Source organism: Scyliorhinus torazame, chromosome 20, assembly GCF_047496885.1.
Source record: "Scyliorhinus torazame isolate Kashiwa2021f chromosome 20, sScyTor2.1, whole genome shotgun sequence".
Classification (NCBI taxonomy): Eukaryota; Metazoa; Chordata; class Chondrichthyes; order Carcharhiniformes; family Scyliorhinidae; genus Scyliorhinus; species Scyliorhinus torazame.
In genome coordinates, this window is record NC_092726.1 from 8,689,673 (window position 1) to 8,715,162 (window position 25,490).

Here is a 25,490-nt window from a genome sequence, read left to right on the forward strand (position 1 = left end):
AACTAAAGACCGTCTCCAAATCCTTTGGTGATGTGAAAAGAACACCTGTTTCTGTAGAGAAGTTAAACCTGATGTCTTTCTGTAAAAAGGGTTATTTTTGTCTTATGGATGTTGCAAGGAAAGATTAAGAGTTACTTAGAGAGTACTGAGTTCCTTGGGGGATTTATTGGTGTTGATAGTTGTTGAGATGTTTACTGTGGGTTTATAAAGTGTTAACTGGTTTCATAAATAAACATTGTTTTAATTTAAAAGTCCTTTAACTCTCTGTTGCACCACACCTGCAGAATAGGCCCGTGTGCTCCTCATACCACAATCTAATCAAAGCCGAGGGTCAGGTGAACTCCATGATACATGTTGGGGTTCTCTAAACCCTGGCCCATAACAGAGTAAATTGGGTCCGTATCCTCTGGAGCCTGGGCGGATGTGAGGCAATCTCATTGAAATATTCAAGGTTCTGAAGGGGCTTGACGCGGAGGGATGGAGGAGAGGTTGTTTCCCCTGGCTGGGGTATCCAGGGCTGAGTGAGGGTGGGGGTGGGGGGGGGGGCACAGTCCCAGGTTGAAGGATTGCTCATTGAGGAGGTGCGGAGGAATTTCTCCATTCGGAGGGATCTGAATCTCACTCGTTCAGCATTTTGAGGTGGAGATTGACCATCTCTCTCGGGGAAGCTGGGAGGACTGGCTGGGTGACTGGTACTGAAGACACTGATGTTTATTCAACGACCAAAGAAGGCCCAAGGATGCCCTACTCCCGCTGCTATTGTTAAATCTTTTCCCGTTCACCGTAGCAGGAATTAAATGGTTTGCTATAACATCACAACGTGCATTAATGAAGACTTGCGTTTAAAAAGAACCTTTCACAACCTTGCGATGTCCCAAGGTGCTTTCGAACCTTTTTGAAGGGTGCCACTGTTGTGATGTGATACACACGTGCCCAGTTTGTGCACAGCAAGCTCCCACAATCAGCAATGTGACAACAAGTGGACCATCTGTCTCACTGCCATGACCATGTCAGACAGACCGACATCTCGCTGGGCACCAGCCCTGAGAGATGGTGCAGACAAGTGACATTTCGTGAAGACTTTTGACTTGACATCTTCAACATCAAAGCCGTTTCCATCCTTCAACTTTACAGTGGGTCTCCAAAACCAGTTTGGAAGGCCGTATCGTTTGAAAGGTGGCGGGGGTGGCGCTTGAGGGGTAATCTGTCATTACACAGTGATGAATACATTCACTGTAACGCCTGTCCACAGCCCAGCTTCACAATCCCTCATTTGCTTTTTGAGAATTACGTTGAGCCAAACAGCTTGTTCTCACATGTACAACTTCCTTTGCTTTGTAAATGTTAAGTTAGTCAGACTGGAAGCTAGGTTTTGCGAGACAATAAGTTGAAATGTTCTTTGAAAAGAACAAGTCGGGAGACTCCCGTTTGATTGTGATACGTGGATAGTTTAGGAGGAAGGTGTTTCTGGAGCGTCAGAAAAACTGGAGTAATATTCATTTCTTTTCAATTAATGTGTGTGTGGGCCAGCATTTTTATCACAGAATTTACAGTGCAGAAATAGGCCATTCGGCCCATCGAGTCTGCGCCGGCCCGTGGAAAGAGCACCGTACACAAGCCCACACCTCCACCCTATCCCCGTAACCCCACCCAACCTTTGTTTGTTTTGGACGCGAAGGGGACCCGGAGGAAACCCACGCAGACACGGGGAGAACGTGCAGACTCCGCACAGACAGTGACCCAGCGGGGAATCGAACCTGGGACCCTGGAGCAGCTAAGCAACAGTGCTGACCACTGTGCTACCGTGCTGCCCACACCCATCCATAATTGCGCCTTGAGAAGGTGGTGGTGAGCTGCCTTCTTGAACCGCTGAAATCCATGTGGTGTAGGTACTCCCATAGTGCTGTTAGGGAGGGAATTCTAGTAATTTGACAATGTAGCAGCGGCCGATATATTCCCAAGTCAGGGTGGTGAGTGACTTGGAGGGGAACCTCCAGGTGGTGGGGGTCCCAGGTACCTGCTGCTCTTGTCCTTCTAGGTGGTCGGTGCCATGGGTTTGGAAGGTGCTGTCTAAGGAACCTTGATGAGTTCCTGCAGTAGATGGTACACACGGCTGCCACTATTTGTCGGTAAGTGGGAATGTCTGTGGATGGGGTCCACCACATTCCTGACTTGAGCCTAATTGGTGGTGGACAGACTTTGGGGCGTCTGAAGGATAGTTAACTATTGCACCGGTTAAAACTGAAAGGAAGTGTTATTGAAGCAAAACACTGCAGATGCTGCAAATCTGAAATAGAAACAGAAATGGTGCAAAACCCCCAACAGGTCTGGCAGCATCTGTGAAGGGAAACAAAACTTTACGATTCAAGTACAATGTTTCAAAGCAACCCCTAAAGCTTGTGATTTCTCTTTGTTGACTGTTTCCAGGTCGTTCGAAGAGTGTGATGCCAGGGGAGTACGGCACAGTGTCAAATCGGCCTTCATCTCCCAACACATTGGAGCGCCCTCTGAAGACAGGCTGGTTGAAGAAGAAGAGATCTCTGGTTAAGCAGTGGCAGTCCCGTTGGTTTGTTCTTCGCGGAGATAACCTGTGCTATTACAAAGAGGAGGAGGATGGCAGGCCACAGGTACCAGATCAGATATACTTGCTGACAATGACGCCGAGGCTAGAACAAGGAAAATTCATGTACCTCTGATCACCAGAGAACGTTTAGGATCTGGTTAACTGTGGTAACGATATCCGGAGTTAGTAAATATTTGATGTTGATACTTTTACAAAACCATTGACCGTGCCCCTTTATTTAACCATATTCTTGCCCATCTTCAAGTCTTAAGATGGGGTGCCTAACAGGATGAGGCCAAGATTGTAATCAAATCAAGGTGGTTTGATGGTTCACAATCTGTGAAAGCCACAACAGGTCAACTCGCCATTGAGTGTTCTCTCACGATAAGACTTCTCCAGACTGACATTTCACTGAGACCTGGAGGGTAAAAGAACTGGATCACTTCCTTGTTATCGGGGCTCAGTACCACCCAGATCCTGAGTGTTGTGTTTAATGCCCGGGACACACCATCTTCCTTGTACGCTAATCCACCTGGGCAACAATAGTTTATTTTGGGTGCTCTTAAATATCTCCTCTCAGGATTGCTGCTGCTTCCGATAACATCCCCCTTTTTCTGTGACTGCAGCCAGGTTTACCTGGGGCACACAGTGACCAGATACTCGACATGCATAATCAAACATTGAGCACTAAGACCATCCTCAACTGGAAATTCAAAATTTATCTTGCTTCCACTGCTGCCTGGGGCACGATTGACAAATTCCTCAAGAGATTGAATATGAGATCACCTTGGACCTGAATAATTTCAGTCCCACCTCACTGGCCATCAATACTGTGGAGAGGTTGTTGGCATTAATTCCAATAATTGTACGTTGAGGAAGGGGCAGCGCAGGGGCACAGTGGTCAGCAGAATCTCCCCGTGTCTGCGTGAGTCTCACCCAGTCTCAGGACAGTAAAGTCACAGACTCTCCCAGTTCCTCCCGGAGTGAACTGCCTGATACACTCTGGCGGCAAATGATTCGCTAATCCTTCCCCAATTCACTACCAGCTTAACTCCTGCGTTCTCATTCAGCACAATTTCAAAACGAACTGTTGGCAGAGGAAGGGTCACATTGAGGGGGGTCAAAGAAACAATTGCCTTCCTCATCCGTCGGGAGCTGCACAAGGCAGGAACTCTTGGGGCGGAACCTGGGAAACATGGGCGCTTTCCAAGGTCCTTTGGGAAAAGGTGCCCCTCGATTCGAGAAAGCAGCAGTGCATTCGTCACATTGCAACAGTGCTGAAATCAGAAAACGAGTTCTTCGGTCGAAGAATGTGACGTGGAAGTCAGGGTCCCAAACCAAGGTCGCCTTTCCCACTGTGAGCACGACTGATGAGTTAGCGAAGCTCTCGGTCCCCCCTGAATCACCCTGAGATATCAGCGGGATTCTCCGCTGCGTCAGCAGCACACCCACGCCCGTGGGTTCCCCGGCGGCCTGAGGGGGCCACAATGCCGGCGGGGGGCGCGCCTCCCAGGAAAATGCGGCTGGCGGACCGGCGGATCTGTTGGGGCAAGTTCATTCACGCAAGCTGTTGTTATTTTTAACCATGTGCATTGTGTCACCCCTTCCTCCGCCGTGCCTGAGTTACATCTGTCTTGTCTACAGGGTTGCATCCTGCTCAAAGAGAACAAAGTCAACGAAGTACCACCAAACCCTGAATATCCAGGAAAGTTCCTCTTTGAGATCACCCCAGGTACTCCCTCTCTCTGTTCTCTTCAAAGGCTCCAATTTTCAGCGTTTTGTTCAGCCACCAAGTCTGGTACTTACCAGGTTGTGGAAGATTCACCGCCCAGTGGCCATGTTCGCATATCCCTGCGTTCCTTGCCCCGAGGCGGGTCCTGCTGGGGGTGGGGGGTCAGCTCCTCCACCCTGTGTGTCGCCGTGGCGGGGGGGGGGGCCTCCTGGAAGTTTTGACACTCGCGAAGGGTGAGGTTTGAGAGGATGGAGGGGTTCTACAATTCATGGGCATTGTTTATCTTGCACTCAAGAATTGGATGCCATCGAACATTGGTGGGGGTGGGGCGTGGGTCTATTGGGGCGGGGGGGCGTGGGTCTATTGGGGGGGGGGGGGGGTGGTTGTTGAGCACATTGTTTATGGGATGACCGTTAATTCTCTCCTGGTCTTTTTTATTTGTTGTCTTGGGAATGTATGGGTGGTGTTTGGGTTTGTATGTTGAAGGGGATGCTGTTTGTGGGGATTGATACTGTTCTCGATATTATTGGTTCTCCTTTGTTGTGTCCTTGATGAAAATGAGGAGAATTTAACAAGATTTTCTTTTTAAATCCCTGTATTCCTGCACTGTGCAGGGAAGGACAGTTCGGGAGAGCAGCGATTGTTTTTCTGTGAAGAATGTTGTGAAGAGTGTGTGTTGTTGCTGAGTGAGGCCACAATGGGGTCTGTTTGTGATGTTGAACATCCCTTGTTTTCCAATCCCATTGTGGTCTTGCTCCCTCTGCTCCTCCCCCCGCCCCCCCCCCCCCCCCCCCCCCCGATCTCCACAACCTCCTCCAGACAATTTTGATCATGCCACTATCGCCGGCCTGGTCTTCGGCTGCCCCTAGCTCAGGAATTTCCCCCTCAATCTTGTTCCCCCCCCCCCTCTCCCGGTCTTCCTTTCCTCCCGGTGGCAGACCAGGCTGACTCCCGGAAAACAAACCAGGCCTGGAGTTTAAGCTCCGCCCTCCACCCGGTCCAACAGTACTTGGGATCCTCTGAAGCGAATGAGGGTTGGGGAAAGCCACACCGCTGTACCGGAATTGGCCACGACTGAGTGAAGATATGGGCCCCAGCAATCATCTCCAAGACACTGGAGTGGTATTAACCCCATTCGTTAGCATGCGGGGGATGCTGAAACTCCTGTTCGAGCAGCATCAGGATGTCACCTCGACCAATATGACATTGGGATATATTCCCGGCACCCTTCCACTGCAGGACAGAGCAAACCTCTGTACACTCAGGAAGCTGGCTGAAAGAGGTTCCAACTTCTCCTGCACTGAACTGAATGCTGCTTTGTCCCCCAACATTCTGAGCGAGGCGACTTCTCCTGTTTTTCTCGGTAATCTAGCCATTGCATCGCTTTCTCCCATATTCACCAGGGTCAGATCACGGGCGTTGAACCGTATCAGATTAACTGTGAAATGAGATAGAGGATGCGGTCAGCCGAAGACCTCTCCGTGACAATGTGCGTGTGGTGCTGGGTCGGTCCATCAGACCGTGCGTCCTGTGCAACCCTGCCCTGCTGTTTGAAGGGCCATGTCTGTCCACTGCACCTCCGGCACAAACCTGGCGTGTCAAGTTGCAGAGGATGTGGTGTGTGTGAATGTGGGCCAGGTTCTGTGCAGCAGAACACGGTGGAGAAAGCCCCTGAACTCCATCTCTCGCCTCTGGTGCCGTCAATGAGAGTGTGCTCTCACTCACAGCAAAGATACACCTTCTGAGTCTGTGACTCAATGGGAATTTGTTAGATTTTTTAAAGAAAAATAGACCCACCCGCTTAAATACCATAATGTTCGCCGGGGGGGGTTGGGCGGCTGGGTAAATTATTGTGCATTCCGGATTCCCTAAATATCATGCCTCCTGCCTAAAGGTGAGCATTTTACTTTCAAACTTCCAATTTCAGATCAGAAAGCTCAGTTTGCCACTGGTCAGCACGGACCAGCTATGACCTGTGCAGTGGACCCAACGACAGAGCAGGAATGGTCCCTCTGTCAAATAGATTCCAGACCCAAGCCGGGTGGACATAAAATGGAAGGTCCATCGTTCTCACTTTACTGGCAGAGGGATTCTGTTCACGGTCTGCTCAAACCGGCCTCCCGATGGACACGAGGCCGTAAACACAACACCTGCCCTCTGATTCATACCGACCAGAGTCTGGTGTTTGATGATCAGACTGTGCGCTTTATTTGAACTCAACTGGCGTCTTCCAATTGCCTAACCTCCGTTCCCCTCCCTGGCCACCATTGTCCCTCACGATTACCATCCAGTGAGGAAGTCCATCAGACCATCTGTGAAAACCTCCTCTGACACCTAGCCCAATGACCTTCACTATTTATTCATGGACTTGAGAAACGGGAATAGGCATAGGTCCAGCTTGTACTCCGGTTATTGGGGTGGGAGCTCAGGCTTTCTTAGCTACTTACCGGACAAGAGGCCTCGCTGGAGGCAATCGTCTTTGTTTGACAGAAGATTTCTTTGCAGTGCTCACTATTAACAGAGGCTCGCTGAGATTGAGATGCATCTGGAGCCAGCCTCTGACATGTGAGTGACCGTGTGATGGTGCTCCGCCTGCACATACTTGTGAGAGGGAGCCTCTCACTCTACCCAGAGCAGGAGCATGGTCCCTTTTCTGACACCAAGGCCGTCCTTTCCCTCAGCTCCACTCACATCCCCAGCTATCTGCATGGGCCACTGCTCAATGACCGAGGACCCACAGCTCTCTGGGGTAGGATATTCCAAAGATTCACAACCCTTTTGAGTTAAGATGTTTCTCTCCGTCGAGGTCCCGAATGGATGACCTTTTTGTTAAATAGATGCTGCACCCAAGCCAGGCAGTGGACTCAGTAACCAGACACACAAGAGGGCTTATTCGCAAAATGCAGCATTGCATTTAGGCTCTTTAACCTGTCAAATTAGATGTGCTCAAGATGCTGAATGAATCAATACCCTCCACCTGTTTATCCTTCACAATACAATTAACATCACATTAACACCTTTATTCAGAGACTGTAGCCTTTCCCCTTACTCAATACTCCACAAGAAACACCCCGGAAGGTCACTGGGAGAAGTCCAGGGAAGCGAATCCGGAGTCACTGAATGCACAATAATTTATCCAGTCATCCAACCACTCCTGGCGACCATTATTATGACTCTGACTGAATTAAATGACTTGAAACCAGTGAGCAAAGTCACCTCTTGCTCGCACACATTCTAGATTTTACAAATTCAGCATTTTAAAATGGCCGGGTGGGAGAAATCCCCAAGCAGAATTTCCACAAACAGTTTCGCCTCCTGCAACTTCAAGTTCCTTCTCTCGGACGTGACGAACGCGGTGTGCCTGGTCACGATGTGCGGCAACAGTCGATTTGCCTCAAGGGGCAGGGAGCTGAGGGTGGGGCTGAGGAACGGGTAGCTGGGTCTGGGATTTTCCAGCCCCTCCCACTGGCTGGGATTTCCCCAGTCCCGCCCGAGTCGGTGGCCCTTTGGGCCACCTCGCTGCATTGTGTGTCCTCATTCCCCCCCCCCATGACCCAGGTATGTAAAATCCCACCCCCCTGGCCCTTCTGTCCTCAGCTGGGTGAACCCCTCAGCAGGAATCCTCCAATTGCCCAGCGACACACAAAGTCTGAACTTGCTCTCTGAAACTCCCAAGGGTAAAGGACCAGTGCTTCGGAAATGAAAAATGAAATGAAACTCGCTTCTTGTCACAAGTCGGCTTCGAATGAAGTTACTGTGAAAAGCCCCTAGTCGCCACATTCCGGCGCCTGTTCAGGGAGGCCGGTACGGGAATTGAACCGTGCTGCTGGCCTGCCTTGGTCTGCTTTCAAAGCCAGCGATTTAGCCCCGTGCTAAACCAAAAGTTACTTGGTAAATTCTGAGAAGGGGTTTTGAGTTCCCCTTTCCGTGAGGACAAATAAGCAAGTCTTCAGGCAATTTATGCCAAAATATTTTGTGACTCCAAATAGCTGCAAAAATGTCTTTAAGTCCCACTCTTCTATTGCCCTCTAGTCCAACCATCCTCCAATGAATTGAGGATTTTCCAACTCCTTGGCTAGTCACTACACAGCATTCACCCTCCTACCTCAGCTTCACTTCCGTACCTACGCCCACATCAACTCATCCAACACCGGCCACCACCCCCCCCCCTTACCTCTCACCATCAGTGACACAGCTTGCACTCAGCTCAGCCCTCTCTCCTTCCCTCAACCCCCTCCCACAGATTACTTCCCCACCCTCCTATTCACTGTTGTGTTTTACTCCTCCTGTGCTTCCTCTGCAAAGAGGATTGGCTAACACAAAGATCCCTAGGTTCATGCAGTAAGGATTTGGCGAGCTGACAGCAGTCTTACTCAGTTGGGGAGCTTTTACACACGCCTCAACTGGGAGCTCCCTCAGAACAAACCGAGTCTGAATCACATGATGCATTGCATCATTTCCTCTCCCATGATGCACCCAGAAAACATAACCACACCCACTTAAAGGTGTACCACGGGGTCATGTGACATCAATGTGGGGTCGGTTGAATTTTCCCACTGGCACTCCGCGTCTTTTAACACTGATGCACAACTCAATATTATTTGATCCTCATGCGTGTGATCTGTGCTATGTTCCCGGAAGATCACGGTTAAAGTTGAGCGATGTGGAGGGGCCGGGTTAAGTCAAGACAATCCTTGCTTGATTGAGGCAGTGGGAGATGGCCAGGGTGGGGCCCAGCTCGAGGTGGCAGTTTTACTGGTGAGCCTATGCTTCAGGGATGCCGTTGACGTGGTGATGATGGTTACCGTTGTGAGTGAAGGACTCGGCCCCCCCAGCACGTGTTATTGGTGCGCACATTGATGAACAGCGAAATATCCTGAGGAGAATGGCTGAGACAGAGTAGGGAATCCCGTCAGTCGATAGATAGGGCAAACCATCAGAGCAATCCGAATTGTTGTTCAATCATTTCTTTTTCTCTTTTAAAAAAAATAAATTTAGAGGACCCAATTCATTTTTTTCCAATTGAGGGGCAATTTAGCGTGGCCAACCCACCTACTCTGCACATCTTTGGGTTGTGGGGGCGAAACCCACGCAAACACGGGGAGAATGTGCAAACTCCACACGGACAGTGACCCAGAGCCGGGATCGAACCTGGGACCTCGGCACCGTGAGGCAGCAGTGCTAACCCACTGCGCCCCGTGCTGCCCCTAGGTTTTCTGACCGTGTGCAGGATCGCAGTTTGGTTAAAGATTGAGTGCATCTCGGGATTTGAACTTGCTGAATCACTCGTTGTCCTGGTGTTTTACAGGGGGCTACAGTGACCAAGATCGGATAGGAAGCGTGTATGAGACATACCTGCTGATGGCCAACTCCCAGAACGAAATGAAAGAGTGGGTCAAAGCAATCCGTCGCACGATGGGAACGGCGAGTGGAGGTACCCCGCTACATTCAGCCACTTCTCTTCAATAAACACTCTGGGTGCTGACAAGCCTGCACACCACCATGGAAATGCGACAAAGAACATGTCCAAGTGTCCAAGCCGCCACTCCCAGCGCAGCACCGAGGGAGGGCCGCACAATGGGAAATTAAGCCCCCTCAAATCAGGGGGAACTTTTCCCAGCGGCTCTGACCAATGTCATCACTCATTCAGCACCACAGGAACAGACGGGCCAGCCATTAGCAAGCTGCTGGATGCTGAAGCTAAGCTGGGCATAAATTGGTTTCCTGCAGCGCCGAAAGGCACTTGGTTAGTTTAAAGTGTTTTGGGATACCCTGAGGTCATGAAAGGTGCTACGTAAATGCAAGACCTCTCCCTGCCCCCTCCTCCCCTGCCAGTCCCAACCAAGTGGACCTTTACTGGGTCAAGAACCCACATTGTGCCATTGATATGATCACCAATTTACTAAGTGTGCATCCCGGTAAACGTCGTGACGCTCGTTTGGTGAGTGGGCCCATTGACTGAAGCAGGAAGATCCACAAACGTTCATCCATATTCTATATTGCTGACCTCAGCCAGGAGAGCCGTCCGCCTTGCCACACTTGGCTTTGCAACTGTATAATGACCTGCGCTGCGACAAGCTGCCTTTCCTGCAGTCGCAGCATGCCACCACTTTGAGGGAAGTGTGTCCTGTGATCCATCCTCACTTTCACTAATACCCGGAGCAGGTCGCAGCACGCCCAACCCTGCGCCCGCTACCCTCGAGCATTCGATCCGAGTTGGGTCAGGAATAAATCACGAACATTCCCAACCTTTCCGCACACATCCCCGATGAGCAATTGGTGCCTTTATATCATTGCAACGCACCTGACATAAGATCCATGGGCATGGGGGCCGGGTGAGGAGAGGGTTCGGCTGGGCCGTCGAACCATTACTGATTGGGCAAGCACACCGGATTAACGCCCAGTGGGGAACCAGAATGAAGGTGGGCAATACCTGTAAAAAATGGGAGTCAACATCAAACCTTTCATTGCAGAGGAATAGGGGCAAAACTGGATGGAACATGCGTTTTAAGAAATAAAGGGCGACATTTAACTAAATGGCAACAAAGTCCCACAGCGAGCAAGTATAGCCACGTGTTTCCTGGCACTCGCAACGCAAAGGAACACAACACGATGAAATGGCACCTGGGTCGGATAGGGGGCCGCGGCCCAAGTCGCACACAGCCCCCGTTTTGTGCAGCGAGAGAGCGGGACGCCATTTTTAAATAGCACCCTGATCTCTGGAGTCCCCGAAACAACCCCTATGCCCCCCCCCCCAAGCCTCTACCCAGCACGGGAGGGTGCAAACTTCCGCTGAAGTGATGACCCTGGCGTGGGGACCACCTCGGAGAACATCCCGATGATTTACGGCCCCAGGCTAACCATTTCAACGGTATTCAACCATGGGGTGGATGGCTGAAGAAATACATGAAATGGATGTACCCCGAGACCATAAGGAGGCCATTCAATCCATGCTCAACATGAAGAGATCCTAGTATCGAGCTAGGATTTTATATTGATGAGGACAATGCTTGCAAACGTGAAGATTGATTGATTGGAGCCTCCAGGCTCTACATGTAACACACAAAGCGGGGTCAAGTCTACATCTGAAGTAATGACACACTTTGCTTAAAAAACATTCATACAGAAACTCAGCGAGTAAGACAGCGATTTATATTCAAGGGTGAAGGTATGGATGGAATAGTTTTTTTTCCCCACTCAGAGCTGTTGGAATCTGCAATGAAATGTCTGGAAAAGTGGTGCAAATGGATTCACGTCACAGTTTAAGAAGGGAATTGAACAGGTTGGTGAAGGCGAGAAACTCACAGGGCGATGGGCAGGTGTAGGACTAAGATCAAGGGCTTTCTCAAAAGGGCCAGCACAGCCACCATGGGCCAAAAGGCCTCTTCTGGCTGTGCTCCCAAGTTCCTACTGCTCAGTGACAGTCAAGGGGCCAAACGGGACAGAGTTGGTTTTGTGACACATCCTGTCCTGCAAGCTCCAAGGAAATGTCTCGTGTTGGCTGACCGGCCTCGATTCTTTCTCTTCCTCCAGCTGTCTTTGGTCAACGTTTGGTGGACACCATGGTTTACGAGCAGAAGTTTGGGAAACACCTGGTGCCCATGATAGTGGAGCAGTGTGCAGACTTCATTCGCGAGCACGGACTGAACGAGGAAGGAGTCTTTCGCTTGCCAGGGCAAGACAACCAAGTGAAGGAACTGAGGGATGCTTTCGATTCGGGAGAGAGGCCAACCTTTGACAGGTATGCAACTCGCGACTTGGAGGCACTCTTTGACAATGACCAAACCCTGAATTCTGAGCACACGGCTACGACTGAATTGATTGGCGGGCTACATCTCAGCCTGACATCACGGTGACCAGCGTGTAAACCGAGCAATATTGCTGGGGCGGCCAATTTCTCTCCCAATCTCTGTGCACATCATAATCGGAAATAAGTTGGGAAGAAATGTAAGACGGGGATGCCAATTCCTTATCTCCGATTTGACACATTTGCACAAGGCTGCCTCCATGGAAATGGCATGCTCATAATGGCTTTCATTTTGCCCAGAACTCTCACTCCATACTCTCTTGTTAAAATTGACCATCCAGTTACTGGTTTGGACAATATCAAAGGCCGTTTGTTGTCCTGGAAAATCCTACTGTAGCCATTGGCTTGCCCCTCTGGCCTGGTATAGGTCACTGGACACCGAGAGAGCAACGCTCTGGGGCTCCACGGTAGATGGTTAAATTTGAATTCCAAAATAAGCCGACCGTCACCCCATAAAACACGATCACTACAATAGCGCCCTTACTCTGTGTCTGGACCCCAGGGTCAGTCTTTCAGTTACGCCCAAGAGGACGCGTCGCGCCAATCTTTCTGAATACACTCCCAATGCAATGGGTCACACAGGAGTATCTTTTCTGCTGTGAGGATTTCATCTCCTTAGGAGACAAACATACGGAGAATGATCAATAGGAAAGACCTATTGTCTGTCCAACCTACCCAACCTGCACATGATAATTCTGGTGTTCTTGTGCATCACAAGACAGAGTGACAGATAGTCTCCTCTTGGGCCCCACTCAGGAAGGAGGGTCGGAGACTTTATCCCAGTGATACCTGTGATGAGACGGGTGTTGTGCAATGACAGGCACCTGGGTTGTTTAACCTGGTATAGCCAATCGGTAAAGCTGAAACCTCGGCAGCAGAAAGCTGGTGTGAAGCAATGGAAGTGTTGGAGCGGTTACAGAGGCAAAGTTACTCTTCTCAACATGCAGCCGCTATTCTCTCGGGACAAGACAAGCAAGCACTCCCATGATCTGGGTGAATTACAGCCCAGTTGAGGGGATTAAAAAGCTTCCTCCTCCTCCTCGAGCTCAAACCAAGGGTTTGGTTCGAAGGATGTTTTTCTCCAGCGAATCCCCACAAGGCAGAAGGAGGCCATTCAGCCCATCGAGTCTGCACCGACCCTCCAAAAGAGCACACGTGCAGGCTCGCACCCTGCCCCCATAACCCACCTAATCCTTTGGACACTGAGGGGCAGTCTTGCGTGACCCAATCCACCTCACCTGCACATCTTTGGAGTGTGGGAGGAAACCGGAGCACCCGGAGGAAACCCACGCAGACACGGGGACGACGTGCAGACTCCGCACAGACAGTCACTCAAGGCCGGGATTGAACCCGGCGCTGTGAGGCAGCAGTGCTAACCACTGTGCTGTCGTAATGAATGCCATTGAGGGAAGGACTGGTGGAGCTTTTGCTGTCCCTCTCCCATGACCTACGACTGTCTCCTAATAAGAGCGTGCCCAGAGGGGTTAACTTCTCCAGCACTGACATTACATCCCAACAGTGATAGAGACACACTTGGGTCCATTCACCCAGCCCTGTATAATGGTCACACCTTGTGCAGCATCTCAGCTGAAACCATCTTCACGGGCAGTTTCCCTTCTCACCTGCATCCACGTGAACTCAAGCCAATAATAATAATCGCTTCTTGTCACAAGTAGACTTCAATGAAAAAGCCCCGATTCACCACATTCATTGGGGAAAGAAAGATTGCTCAGACATTGTTTGCTGAACATTGGCAGCAGACGCATGTCGGAGTCGGGATTAACGTGGTGTTGGCTAATGTTCCCGTCATTCCCGTTTAACACACGTTGAAACCGGCCTTTTTTCCCTCCCCTCCCAGGGATACGGATGTGCACACTGTCGCCTCTCTGTTTAAGCTCTACCTCAGAGAGCTACCAGAACCAGTCATTCCTTGGTCCCAGTATGACGATTTCCTTGCCTGTAGCCAGCGAATGAACATCAACGAGGAGGAGGTAGGTGTTGTTACGCTCGGTCTCGGTGTTCTGCAGTGTTGGATGTCCAATGTGTCGATCTTAGAAACTAAACAGAATGTCTGAGACTCACTGTGCAGGGCACCATGGATAATTGACAATAAGGGGATGAGCGGACATGATAAACACCAGCGTGTTTTACAAAATGACAATGGGGGGAATGATTTGATGGATTGCAGGGCGAGAGGATGACCATCTGGAGTGGGTGATACCGGCTGAGTACCGATGGAGAGTGGAGGAACCATGTGGATCTTCCCTCAGCTCATCATTCTTCATACTGGAGCCCAGGCCATAGCTGTCTCCAAGTTACTGGGTTGTGTGTAATTCCTCCCACCGAATTTGCTACCCCAGAGTGTGGTGGATTCTGGGACAGTGAGTAAATTTAAGGAGGAGTTAGACAGATTCCTAATTGGCAATGGGTTGAAGGGTTATGGAGAACGGGCAGGACGGTGGTGTCATGTGAGAGTACCTTTAAGAAATGGGTGTTTACTACTGCAGTGATGTCAGAGAGTGGGTGGAGCTGGGCTGTCTGTCAGCTTTTTACTTTTGTTTTTGAGCAGGCTGTAGGGTGTGTTTTAGTTTCATTTTCAGTGTTGGAGCTGAAGCCTGACCAAGCAGGTGTACTGCTGTTCTCTCTGCCATCAAAAGACTATCTCTTGATCATTTGGTGAATTCAGAATTATAAATGTTTTCAGTAGTGACTTTAACCTGATGTGCTTCTGGTAAAAGGTGTTTTTAAGTCGTATGGATGTTAAAAAGGAAAGCTGAAAGGTTTACTTAGTGTTGTACTTAATGGTTAATGGTTGCTACTTAATGGTTGCTAAGATGTTCACTGTATGTTTTAAAAAGGTTAACTTGAGTTCATAGAATAAACATTGTTTTGCTTTAAGAAATACTTTTCCATTTCTGCTGTCCCACACCTGTAGAGTGGGCCGTGTGCTCCCCATACCACAATCTAGTAAAAGTTGTGGGTCAGGTGAACTCCATGATACACCTTGGGGTTCGCTAAACTCTGACCCATAACAGTGGTGTCAAGGCCATGATGAAATCAGCCATGATCGTATTGAATGGTGGAGCAGGCTCGAGAGGCTACATTGCCTGCTCCAGCTCCTAGTTCTTATGTTGGAATAAAGAACTATTCTGTCCAATTCCACATTCCAATTCTTGGTCAGTAGCCCAGTGGGTAACAGCACCTCCAGCACAAATCTGGTGTTCTTGATGAATGAGGGGATCAGGGGCTACTGGGGAGAAGGCAGGAGAATGGGGATAAGGAATATATCAGCCAAGATCAAATGACGGAGCAGACTCGATGGGCTGAATGGCCTAATTCTGTTCCTGCATTTTATGGTCTTGTGTCAAAGTGTTTGGGGTGGCATACTGGTGAGCACTGCTGCCTCACAGCGCCAGGGACCCGGGTTCAATTCTGGCCTCGGGTGACTGTCTGTGCGGAGTCTGCATGTTCTCCCCGTGTCTGCGTGGGTTTCCTCCCACAGTCCAAAGATGTGCCGATTAGGTGGATTGGCCATGCTAAAATTGCCCCTTAAGGTCAACAGGTTACGGGGATGGGGCAGCGGAGTGGGCCTGGGTGGAGTGCTCTTTCAGAGGGCCAGTGCTGACTCGATGGGCCGAATGGCCACCTTCTGCGCTGTAGATGTTCTATGAATCTATTCTATTTGTTCATACTGACATCTGCTGGACATCACGAGACAACCCATGAAGCTGTTAATGTCCAAATGTGTTTCTGTCCACCCCTCTTCATTTAACACCACCCCAGATCTTTCCATCCTTTCTCCCTCATGTACTGAGCTACTTTCCCTGCCAATACATCAACTATTTCACCTCAAATCATGCGGTCCACACTTTTTTCCCCACTCTCTGTGGGTCAAGAGGTTTCACCTGTTTGCCATTATTTAAAAGTCTTCATTATTAATCCAGAAACGGGACAGTATTAACAATGAAATTAGAAGCTGTATTGAAGTGTTAGAATATGAGTGGAGTCCAGCAACTAGAGGTCATGAACTTCAGGTCACACGCCGAACAATGGAGAGGCTAGAAGCTCTATGCCGAGAGATGTTGGGACAAGGAAAACTCAACGAGTGGAAGCAGAATCCATCAACAACATTGATGCGATTCTGAAGTAAGGCACTTACACTTGGAGACAATGGCGGCAGCCTGTGTACTGACAGTAAATAGACTGGGAGTCTCCAAAGTCCCCGAAAGGTGCTGAGAATGTCAGGTTGTAAATATTACGCTTCACTTTGTCCCAAGGTGAAAAAGAGTTGGGCTCTCAAGGATAGCTGATCAGCATCTCTACCTGGATACAAAGCCCATGTGATTCACACGTGATGGGCTTTGTGATGGGAGGCATACAGAGGAAGCAATGTAATATTGGGTTCTAGTTTTCCTGTATATCATTGTCTATCACAGGCAGGTTAGTTCATCAGAACCTGGGCGAGCAGACAGAGGCAAAAAAGTCTCTGCTGTTCAATACATTGGAATGCAGGTCGAAGCTCATGCTCGGATTGGAAAGATCAAATTTGTGGGGAATTAAAACAAAGCTGGACTATTTGACCAGCTTGCGCTAGAGTGACAGTCTCCAGTAATACTCTCACCGGGAAGGACAATTCTGAGATTAAAAATTACTAGGCTGAGAAAGGAAAAAAAAAAACCCCAGAGGTAAATGGTCAAGTGGTAAGAATCTTCTTGAACTGCTTTTGGGAGAACTGAGTGTCTGCTTGAAGGATGTTATAATGTATTCCCTGAGTCCATTTAAAAAAAACTTATTTTAAAAATGAAAAGGTGGGTATTCCGTTCCGTGGTCTGAAGTATACCCACAAAAATACTGTTGAGTCAAGAATGTTTTTTTTAGTTTGTTGCAGTGAAAGTCTTAAAACATGAAATCTTCTGCCATCCTTCTAAGCTATCAGCTGGAAGCTCAAATTTCTTTTCCAGTGTTAGCGGTCCCTTTGGGGATTGTAACACTTCTAACGCGATTTAACAGGGACGAGGGGGCGGGGCACAGGAACAGCACTAAGTGTCCAGGAAGCCAGCATGGTCTGATGACCTGATTGGCTTCCGTTGTCAGTGCAAAGTTGCCTGTGAAGAACGATAGCAGGAAGAATATTGGAGGCGGGGGGGGGGGGGCAAAGTTTCCTCGGAATAAAACCAGAGGCCTCGCCAAGGAAGTCCACCGGAGGGTGGACCACAATCGAATGATAATTATTATGTTTTAACCGTTTCTTCTGGGACCAGCGGTTTGTGGGTTTGAAAAGGGGCAGGATGCAGTTTATGAAAATTCAGTTTGGCACGTGACAATTTTGTTTTTCCTCCATAGGGGAGGCAGGAGCTGATGTCACAGGTGTCTTTCCTGCCCCAGGTGAACTGCAACCTGCTCAGATACATCTGCAGGTGAGATCCCCCCCCCCCACGATCTTATCAGAACGGTAAGTCCGGGATTCCTTGTAACCAGTCTGTGGCACTGGAGGGATACGTCCTGAGAAACATTGCTAGTTTGGGAGCCAGGGATACCGGATTGGGAATGGACAGGCAAGGGAGTGGGAAAGAAATGCATGATTGGGATGTGGATGTTGCTGGCCCGCCCCACTTTTATTACCCATCCTTCATTGCCCCTTCAGGAGGTGGCTGGTGAGCTGCCTTCTTGAACCGCTGCAGTCCGTGTGGTGTAGGTACACCCACTGTGCTGTTGGGGAGAAGGCTCCAACATTTTGACCCAGCCACAGTGAAGGAACGACCGACACACAAAGAAAAGTACAGCACAGGAACAGGCTCTTCGGCCCTCCAAGCCCGTGCCGACCATGCTGTCCGTCTAAACTACAATCTTCTACACTTCCGGGTTCCGTATCCCTCTATTCCCATCCTATTCATGTATTTGTCAAGATGCCCCGTAAATGTCACTATCGTCCCTGCTTCCACCACCTCCTCCGGCAGCGAGTTCCAGGCACCCACTACCCTCTGTGTAAAAAACCTGCCTCGTACATCTACTCTAAACCTTGCCCCTCGCACCTTTAACCTATGCCCCCTAGTAATTGATCCCTCTACCCTGGGGAAAGGTCTCTGACTATCCACTCTGTCTATGCCCCTCATAATTTTGTAGACCTTTATCAGGTCGCCCCTCAACCTCCGTCGTTCCAGTGGGAACAAACCGAGTTTATTCAGCCGCTCCTCATAGGTAACGCCCTCCATTCCAGGCAACATCCTGGTAAATCTCTTCTGCACCCTCTCTGAAGCCTCCACATCCTTCTGGTAGTGTGGCGACCAGAATTGAACACGATATTCCAAGTGAGGCCTAAGTAAGGTTCTGTACAGCTGCAACATGATATATTTCCAAGTCGGGAAGGTGTATGGCTCGGAGCGGAACGTCAAGAGTTCGGAGTGGTGTCCTTGGCCAGCTTGTGTGCTATTCAATGCTTCTATAATCCTCAGGGGGTACATGGTTGACCCTGCTGTTGTCTTCTTGGCCACAAAATGGCTTTGGCCATTGTTCCCAGAAGGTGCAGAGCCAATGTTTCCTCTCTGTTTCCCGCACAGGTTTCTCTACGAAGTGCAGCAGAACGCCAGCATCAATAAGATGAGCGTAGACAATCTGGCCACCGTCATCGGGGTGAATCTCCTCAGGCCCAAAATCGAAGATCCTGTGGCCATCATGAGAGGCAAGTCCGAGTGTTTGATCGTTCTTCAGCTCTGTCTGAATTCTCAACCCATAACAACGCGAGGCATCTCCTGTCAGGACAGTAACTGGGCAGGGTGCTGGGACTCCACAGAGGGGTAACTGGCCTGCCCATACCCAGCTCTGCTTTCCTCTTGGGGGCAAAGGTAGAGATAGAGACGAGAAGTCAGGGTATCAACTTTACATCAACATAGGTCAGAGGCTGGGAGTTCTGAAGCAGGGAATTCACCATCTAACTCCCCAAAGCCTGTCCACCATCTGCAAGGCACAAGTCAGGAGTGTGATGGAATACTCTCCACTTGCCTGGATGAGCGCAGCTCCAACAACACTCAAGAAGCTCGACACCATCCAGGACAAAGCAGCCCCGCTTGATTGCTCCCCTTCCACAAACATTCACTCCCTCCACCACCGCCGCACAGCGACAGCCGTGTGCACCATCTACAAGATGCACTGCAGCAACTCGCCAAGGCTCCTTCAACAGCACCTCCCAAACCCATGAGCTCGACCACCCAGAAGGTCAAGGCAGTCCAAAAATGTGCAGGTTAGGTGGAGTGGCCATGTTAAATTGCCCTTATTGTCCAGGTGGGGGTTACGGTGACAGGGTGGAGGCGTGGCGTGCTCTTTCCAAGGGCCGGTGCAGACCCGATAGGCTGAATGGCCTCCTTCTGTACTGTAGGGATTGTCAGAGATACATGAAAACAGCACTGTCTGTAAGCCCCTCCTCCAAGTCACGTCCCATCCTGGCTTGGAACTATGCTGCCGTTCCTTCATCGCCACTGGGCCACAATCCACCCTCACAGCGCCGTGGGTGTGCCTGTACCACATGGACAGCAGTGGTTCAGGAAGGCAAGCGCACCACCACCTTCTCAAGGGCAATTGGGAATGGGCAAGAAATTCTGGCCCAGCCAACGCTGCTCACATCCTGTCAAACAATTTGGACCATTCCAACAACTGGTTGGAGTGGTGTTCGGAGGTGGCTGGAGGGAGTTTCTCTGCCTTTCTCCCTTGATCAGAGCCAGGCCACATTGAAGGAAGGGAAGGTTGAGAAGAGAAAGAGAAAGAAAAAGTAGAGAAAACGACTTGCTTTTTCACGGGAGCGCATCAGCCCTCTCAGGAATGGACCCACACACACTTCACTGTGGCGAGTCATTGACTAGGGTGGCGATTGATGTGATGTGGCAGGCATTTCACACACAGCAAGACCACTGCACCCCCAGCGCCAACCCTCCCCCCTCCCTCCCACCTTTTCACAGGTGGAAATATGGATTGTAAAGTCAAACCAAGCCCAGTGAGCGACATCCATAACCAAGAGAACCGGAGACATCTCGCGACAGCAGGGAAAGCAGCATCCAGGTAGAGATGGTGAGAAGTAGAGATTTCAGTCCTGAGCCACGATGATTTGACCTCGCAAACCACAACTTGCATTTGCGTTGTGAGTTGAACGCAGTAGAATATCCAAGTGCTTTGCAGGATGGGATGCCGCACCACATCCAGGGTTATTAGGAGAGGTGAGCAAAACATTGGTCAAGGAGGAGGGGGATAGAGCGAGAGATGGATATATACAAACAGGGCATTGAGGAAGTTGGCGGGTTGGAGAGTGATACATTTTCAGGTCTGGATGGTGTGTGACTTGGAGGCTGTCTAGCCAACTGAGTCAGCCGCTCTCCCTTCCCTCCATCCTGTTGTGTTATGTACTCTGGGATAACACAGGCTGCAACTGGATGCAGTTTTAACCAAAAGATACTTCAGACTTTGAAGTAAGTTCACTGTGATTTATTGAACCATTAGCACAGTTCTCTCTGAGTTCGACTCTCCTGCTAATCTTGCTAGAGTAACTCAGTCTAACTAACCAGTCTGCTCTAAGCCACGTGGTGGGTGTGATGCTGCTGATCTGCCCCTGTCCTACTCTCTAAGTGTCGCCTGTGGAAAGAGACAGAGCATGTGTGCCCTGTCCTTATATATGGGTTGTGTAATGCCCCCTTGTGGTAGTGTCACCTCTGGGTGTCTTGACTGCCCATTGGTCGTGTCCTATTCTATGTGTTCATTAGCTGTATGTCTGCATGTCATGACGTCTCTGGTGCTCCCTCTAGTGTTTACTTAGTTGTAGCATATTTACATTAACCCCTTGTGTATTTACAGTGATGCATATCACCACACATCCCACTGAAAAAACTGGACAGAAAAATAAGTCAATTTTCCATCGTTTGTTTCTGAGACAGGGACACCGCAGATTCAGAAGTTGATGACCATTCTGATCAGCAAGCACGACGAACTGTTTCCCAAACTCGAGGATAAACCTCCTTCCCCTTTGAGAACGTCCGTGCAGCGAAGTATGGTTGGCTGGGGCGCGGCAGACTTGGCCACAGGAACGGCAGCACACGCGGTGAGTGAGGCGAGCCGCACAAAAGATGAATCCAACCCGATCATGAGCTCATTGCAGCCAATCCCCACCATCGCACCACGCTTGAGTCAACAACAGGTTGCGTCTCATCTTTCCCCTTCAATCCATCAAGCACTCTCTTACCGTGCAGTGTGAATTGTTGTTGCCTCAGTCACATGTTGGTAATTTCTTGCAAACTACCCTGATGAGTGCATGGCACAATGAGATGAGATTTTTTCTCAGCAAGATTAAAGTTCTGTACTGCCAAACGACTACCTTCAGCCGAGTAAAACCTCACAAGGGCGCTTCGGCAGATAATATTTAACATCGATCCACCAAAGGACATATTAAGACGGGTGACTAAGTATTTGGCCAAAGTCAGCTTTCAGGAGCAGGTTAAAGGAGTTGTGATTTTGGGGATAATTCAGAGCCTGGGACCTAAGGCAGCGGAAGACAAAGTCACCAATGTTGGATGATGTCGATGGGGGACACACGAAAGAACATGGAGATCTCAGTCGGGTCGGAGACGGTTACTGAGGTCGAGGGAAGGTGAGGTCTGGAGCCTCCGTCAGCCTCTCAAGGGTAAATGCTCACATGAGTACATTGGGTGAGAACAGGGTCACCCTTTGTCCTCACTTCCTGCTGTAGTACAGGGTGCTGGAAACACAAGCAGTGAGGCCCCCCCCCCCCCCCCACCCCACCCCCACATGACTGACCCAGCCACAAAATGCTCAATTCACCCCGTCCCAGCTCAAATCAACTTAACCGCACAGAGTTCAGGATCAAACCTGCGGCATGAATGTCTGGTGTGAACTGAGGTGATGCTGAAGGTGATGACGGCTGTCAGGAACAGGGGCTGAGTTTCTCCAGAGGAGGCTGTTTTCACCAACTCGTCTCTCTGAAATCTGTATTTCCTCCGAATGGCCAATGGCTCTGAATTTCACAGTGACAGCCAGCATAGAAAATATTGTGGTGTGTGTTGTGGTGGTGTGTGAGTTGTTGTGGTGTGTGTGTTGTTGTGGTGTGTGTATGTGTGATGCGGTCTGTGTTGTATGTGTGTTGTGTGGTGTGGTATGTGTATGTTATGAGTTGTATGTGTTGTGTGGTCTGTGTTGTCATGTGCATGTTGTGTGGTTTGTGTGCGCTGTGTGTGTGTTGTGTGTCATGTGAGAGTACCTTTAAGAAATGGGTGTTTATAAAAGGGTGTGTATATAAATCTCTGTAGTGAGAGTACCTTTAAGAAATGGGTTTTTATTACTGCAGTGATGTCAGAGAGTGGATGGAGCTGGGCTGTCTGTCAGCTTTTTACTTTTGTTTTAGGCTGTTTGCTGCAGGGTGTGTTTTAGTTTTGTTTTCGGTGTTGGAGCTGAAGCCAGACCAAACAGGTGTACTGCTGATCTCTCTGCCGTGAAAATACTCTCTCTTGATCATTTGGTGAATTCAGAATTATAAATGTTCTCAGTAGTGACTAACCTGATGTGCTTCTGATAAGGATTTTGTTTTTAAGACGTATGGATGTTAAAAGGAAAGCTGAAAGGATTACTTAGTGTTGTATTCTTTGGGGGGTTGGATTTGAATTAATGGTTGCTGAGATGTTCACTGTATGTTTTAAAAAGGTTAACTTGAGTTCATAGAATAAACATTGTTTTGCTTTAAAAAATACTTTTCCATTTCTGCTGTCCCGCACCTGTAGAGTGGGCCGTGTGCTCCCCACACCACAATCTAGTAAAAGTTGTGGGCCAGGTGAACTCCATGATACACTTTGGGGTTCTCTACATCCTGGCCCATAACATGTGTGGTCTATGTTGTGTGTTGTTTGTGTGTGTTGCATGGTATGTGTGTTGTGTGTGCCCTGGGTGTCCGAATAGTGGAAGCACTCAGTCACCTCTCAACCAGATCATCAAGGGCGTATTTCAGGAACTAAGGCCCATAATCCAGTTTGACACTTCCGTGCGGTGCAGGGGGAGTGCTGCATTGTCTTTCAGGCGAGATGAGAAACTGAAACCCCCACCTGTCCTCTCAGGTGGACACAAGAGATCCCTTGGGTTGTAACTCGAAGGAGAGGGGTGGGGGAGCTCCCCTTGATCGTTCTGGCTAATATTTATCCCCCAGACAAGGCATAAAAATATAGATCATCTGATCATTGTCACATGACTGTTTGTGGGAGCTTTCTGTGTAAAGATTGGCTGCCATGTTTCCTACATACAACAGTCACTTCGCTTAAACAAGCACGCCATGATTTGCAAAGTGCTTTGGGCCATCCCCAAAGTTATGGAATGCACCTTAGAATTGCGAGTACATCTTTCCACGGGAAGTATCGGGAATACTGACAGGAATTTGTTTTCCCTCTGCAGCCCTGCGGACATGATGGGAATGCCAGCAGCACGTCAAAGAATGAATTGGAAAACTGCCCGCGCCAACGGACCCAAACACTCCCATCCAGGAAATGCACGGAGGTGTCCCACGCTGCGAAGGGAGACATTTCCAGCTCTCAGCCGTGGAGCGCAAGTGGTTCCCAGGTCGGGAAGTGCAAGGAAAGCATTCCGGAGGGGCACAGGAGGTGCCTTTCCCAGGATGTTTGGAAAGTCTCCGATTCCTCCCAGCGACTCTCCACATCTGACAACTCTCCAACATCACCTGCTGCTTCCTCCCATTGGGGCAAGGACGGGACGGCTGCAGCCAGTCCCTCAGCATCTCCGGACACGGGCAACCCCCTGGCCCTGACAAATCCCAGTCTCCCAGCGAAAATCCAGGAGGCGGAAGGCGAGCTGGGCAGCGCTGCAGGAGGCAGCGGCGTGCCGAGCCAGGAAGAACCCCAAGGGGACGTCGATGAGCTGAGGAGGAGGTTGAACACGGAGAAGAAAGATTACGAGGAGAGGATTGACAGGTCAGTGGCAAACACAGGCCGACTCTAGGGCTCGGGGTTTCTCAGCTGTTTCGAAGCACATGCTTGGACAATCTGACACTCGGGCAAGCCAGTAACTGGACAATGTCCGGGATGGAGACAGAAGGTGAGGGGGGAACAAGGTGCAAGTCTGCTTCGGAATTCGTTTCGAGATGCTGGCGTCGCTGGTTCGCCCGGCATTTGTTGCCCATCCCCAATTGCCCCTTGAGAAGGCGTTGGGTGAGCTGCCTTCTTGAATCGCTGCGGTCCCTGTAGTGTAGGTACACCCACCGTGCTGTTAGGGAGGGAGTTCCAGGATTTCGGCCCAGCCGCAGTGAAGGAACGGCTGATGTCTGCAAGTCTTCAGTTCCTCAGTGTGCTTGTCTGTGTGATGGTCATTGAAAAGAACGTCCCGTAAAATTGTCAACTGAAGACATTCACGTAACAGGGAGGGTGTGGAGAGGATGTTTCCTCTTGTCAGAGATTCTAGCACCAGGGGTCAGTGTTTGAAAATAAAGGGGTGGCACATTAAAGACAGGCGGTGAGGAGAATTCTTTCCCTCTGAGTGGGTGGTGAGTCAAGGGAACTCTCTTCTTCAAAAGGCAGAGCGGAGTCTTTGAATGTTTTTTCGGCCGAGCTGGATAGATTCTTGATTAACAAGGGCTGTGGGGTGGGGGCGGAGGGGCCATGCGACACCATCACCGCAGTCGGCAAGGCAGCCAAGCAGCTGTGCGCGCCGCTGACTGACCGCTGTGAACTGAGGGCCACAGGTCGTATTGGTGTGTCCCCAGGCCGCCCCTCGAGGTGCCCTCTGCCCCCAGCGGGATGGGCGCGCCCCAGCATAACCAGTGCCATCTTGTTGGCTGGGATGGTGTCTGTGGGGAGTGTCGTGTGTATGTGCGGCTGCAGCTCGTCAGCCTCCCGAGTGCCAATCACGGACCCGGCGAATCCCGCACCGTTTCTCACTGGAATCGATTGTGTTCCAGGTGACACCGGTGCCAGTCCCTCAACGGTAGCGGAATCATTCCTTTGTCCCATTGCCTTTGGAAAGCCGTGGTGTAATCAGACAAAGTCAGCATGGATTAACGAAAGGGAAATCGTGTTTGGCAAATCTACTAGAGTTCTTTGAAGATGTAGTTTGTAGAGTTGACCAGGGAGAACCGGTGGATGTGGTTCATTTAGACTTTCAGAAGGCTTTCGACAAGGTCTCACACAGCAGATGATTAAGTAAAGTTAAAGCGCATGAAATTGCGCGTGGTGTCTTGAGAGGGGTCGAACGCTGGTTCGCAGACAGGAAGCAAAAGGTTGGGATAAATGGGTCTTCTTCCGATTGGCAGGCAGTGACTGGTGGGGTACCGCAGGGATCTGTGCTAGTTGTTCATATTATACATTAATGATTTGGACGAGGGAACTAAATGTATTATCTCC

At 49.9% G+C, this 25,490-nt stretch overlaps 1 protein-coding gene across 3 annotated transcripts in view; it reads left to right on the plus strand.

Moving 5' to 3' along the window:
• Positions 1-25,490, plus strand: part of LOC140396851 (rho GTPase-activating protein 25-like) — a 54,032-nt gene that overhangs the window by 23,618 nt on the left and 4,924 nt on the right. For 2 of the 3 annotated variants that reach the window (XM_072485627.1, XM_072485628.1), the window contains exons 2-10: positions 2,428-2,627; positions 4,208-4,295; positions 9,604-9,729; positions 11,829-12,036; positions 13,961-14,093; positions 17,446-17,519; positions 18,660-18,781; positions 21,018-21,181; positions 23,533-24,065. In XM_072485627.1, the coding sequence (XP_072341728.1) occupies positions 2,428-2,627; positions 4,208-4,295; positions 9,604-9,729; positions 11,829-12,036; positions 13,961-14,093; positions 17,446-17,519; positions 18,660-18,781; positions 21,018-21,181; positions 23,533-24,065 (1,648 nt within the window). The remainder of the gene's footprint in view (positions 1-2,427; positions 2,628-4,207; positions 4,296-9,603; positions 9,730-11,828; positions 12,037-13,960; positions 14,094-17,445; positions 17,520-18,659; positions 18,782-21,017; positions 21,182-23,532; positions 24,066-25,490) is intronic. The other variant, XM_072485629.1, reaches the window with a different exon arrangement.